Source organism: Guillardia theta (genome assembly GCF_000315625.1).
Source record: "Guillardia theta CCMP2712 unplaced genomic scaffold GUITHscaffold_551, whole genome shotgun sequence".
Lineage (NCBI taxonomy): Eukaryota > Cryptophyceae > Pyrenomonadales > Geminigeraceae > Guillardia > Guillardia theta.
Window position 1 is genome coordinate 976 of NW_005434161.1, and position 2,769 is coordinate 3,744.

Sequence of the window (2,769 nt, forward strand, 5' to 3'; positions counted from 1 at the left end):
GGCAAGTGAAACGTGAAATCTGTAAGCTAGAAGAGAGAAAGTAGGTAATTCACAGCAGGTTGAGGAAGGTGAGGAGAGCAGCGGAGCAGCTGGAGAAGGAAGCACAGGTGCGAAGGCAAAGAGGGTGACAAGATAGAGGTGACATGCGCAAGCTTCTTTGGTTGATGTGTCAAGGACTCGTGCAGGGACCTGATCCTCGAAGCATTTTCGATTTATTGTTTCGATCAGCATCACATGTAATTGCACCGAAGTAGTGCAAGACGCTGGCTGATAGGTGGATGTTGACACCAGCTGTGGGATCAACGCAAGATCCTTCTGTCTTGCTCGTCTTCCATCAAGTCCCGAAGAATCTGTTCGACCTTGTCACAATCTTCGAGGTTGAGGACAAGGGCAGTCGCATGAGGTTTTCCATTCTCGGTCACATAGATTACGCCGGAAGGTCTATTGAATGGATCACAGCACTGCATCTTCTGCCAAGCCGCGAGATTCCAGTCAGAGACCGTGAGAGACCATCATGGGGCAAGTCTCACCTTCTTGACGTCAATATGCGAAATGCTGGATGTGTCGATGTTGATAGTCGTTGTTTCTAGACAGAGACCGCAGAAGTTCGGGGAGAATGCCTCTATCCTCACGTTAGCCATCGTAATCTTGATCTGCTGGTATGTAGTCGGGATCAGGAAGAAACATTGCCGCCAACCCTGCCCTTCCCAGGCAACAGCATTTCGCTCCTTTCTTTTCTGTGCTTTCAGGTCCTGCGAGCTTACCATGACAGGAACGTCAGCCATGGCTACTGGCGTCGCTCTGTCCATGTTCGCCGCGCAGAGTTCACCGGGAATGCCGTGATGACAAAACGATTGACTGCTATATATGTAAAATTAGGGGAGATGTATATAAAGAGTCGGTACAAATCTAAAAAAAAATTTTGGACAAAAAACCTCAAACATAGTAAAACCCCGTTCCGGGGTACCTTGGTGCCGATAAGGGGGGGGTTAAAATCCCCCCGGGGAGGTAAGGAAATTTTCTTTGAGTTACCCCCCCCAAATACTACCCCCCCCCCCCTTTTTCCCAGCAGGGGGTTTCATTGGGTACCCTTTTTGTATGAAAAAAGTGGGAACAAATCTGGTTAAAATTGGGTCAAAATAGCTCACCATAGTACAACCCCTTTATGGATTCCCTTGTGCAAAGGGGGGGGGGTTAAACCTCCCCTGTAAGTTAGAAAATTTTTGTGATTTTCATCCCCACATACTACCCCCTCCCCCCCCCCCCCCCTTTTCCTCCCAGTACAAGGGTTCATTGTGTACCAGACAATTCCCACCTAACAGTAGTGGAGTTCTATCCCCCCTCATCTGCACGAGGTTCTCGGTAACGGTCAGCGGCTGTACTATGTCGAGCTATTCAAGATTTGTACCAGATTCATACATTTGTACCGACTGCTTATATACAAAGCGGTACACAATGAAAAACCTCGTTCTTGGGGAGGGGGGGGGCGGGGTAGTATGTGAGAACGTGACTCACAGACATTTAGTTCCCACCTCACAGTCACCCGTGGAGTCCTACCCCCCCCTTATCGGCACGATGAGGGGGGTAGAACTCCAATGAAACCTCGTGCTGGGAAGAGGGGGGTGGGGGTAGTATGTGGGGCGTAACTCACAGACATTTCCTACCTCACAGTGGAGTTCTAACCCCCCCTTATATCGGCACGAGGTACCCGGTAACGGTGTTGTACTATGTTGAGCTATTTGTACCAGATTTATATTCAGATTTGTACCGACTCTTTATATACATCTCCCCTAATTTTACATATATAGCAGTCAATCGTTTTGTCATCACGGCATTCCCGGTGAACTCTGCGCGGCGAACATGGACAGAGCGACGCCAGTAGCCATGGCTGACGTTCCTGTCATGGTAAGCTCGCAGGACCTGAAAGCACAGAAAAGAAAGGAGCGAAATGCTGTTGCCTGGGAAGGGCAGGGTTGGCGGCAATGTTTCTTCCTGATCCCGACTACATACCAGCAGATCAAGATTACGATGGCTAACGTGAGGATAGAGGCATTCTCCCCGAACTTCTGCGGTCTCTGTCTAGAAACAACGACTATCAACATTGACACTTCAAGCATTTCGCACATTGACGTCAAGAAGGTGAGACTTGCCCCATGATGGTCTCTCATGGTCTCTGACTGGAATCTCGCGGCTTGGCAGAAGATGCAGTGCTGTGATCCATTCAATAGACCTTCCGGCGTAATCTATGTGACCGAGAACGGAAAACCTCATGCGACTGCCCTTGTCCTCAACCTCGAAGATTGTGACAAGGTCGAACAGATTCTTCGGGACTTGATGGAAGACGAGCAAGACAGAAGGATCTTGCGTTGATCCCACAGCTGGTGTCAACATCCACCTATCAGCCAGCGTCTTGCACTACTTCGGTGCAATTACATTTGAAGCTGATCGAAACAATAAATCAAAATTGCTTCGAGGATCAGGTCCCGGCACGAGTCCTTGACACATCAACCAAAGAAGCTTGCGCATGTCATCCAAGTTTTTTCTCAAGATTGCCGCGGAGGTGCTAACTCGGAATGCAAGAGCACTTAGAACTGACTAGCCTGAGCATTGCACAACAGCTCGTAGCAGGCCCAGGAAGCAAGGTTTATTACTTGCAGCATACGTACCTATAACAGCTATATCACTCTCCAGAACGGGTGCAAGAACCTATCTTCTTATCTATCAGAGCTCTGATGCGCTCCCCAAAGGCACGCTCAAGCCTCCGCAGGG

At 49.2% G+C, this 2,769-nt stretch overlaps 2 protein-coding genes across 2 annotated transcripts; one reads left to right on the forward strand and one right to left on the reverse strand.

Annotated features, from left to right (window-relative positions):
• Positions 1 to 299: 299 nt before the first annotated feature.
• Positions 300 to 809, reverse strand: GUITHDRAFT_149623 (hypothetical protein; the record flags this gene model as incomplete). Its single annotated transcript, XM_005817806.1, has 2 exons — positions 300 to 470; positions 531 to 809. 2 exons carry the CDS (start codon positions 807 to 809, stop codon positions 300 to 302), a joined length of 450 nt encoding a protein of 149 aa, XP_005817863.1.
• A 1,075-nt stretch (positions 810 to 1,884) lies between these two features.
• GUITHDRAFT_122910 (hypothetical protein) lies at positions 1,885 to 2,370 on the forward strand (the record flags this gene model as incomplete). Its single annotated transcript, XM_005817807.1, has 2 exons — positions 1,885 to 2,139; positions 2,200 to 2,370. 2 exons carry the CDS (start codon positions 1,885 to 1,887, stop codon positions 2,368 to 2,370), a joined length of 426 nt encoding a protein of 141 aa, XP_005817864.1.
• Positions 2,371 to 2,769: the final 399 nt, after the last annotated feature.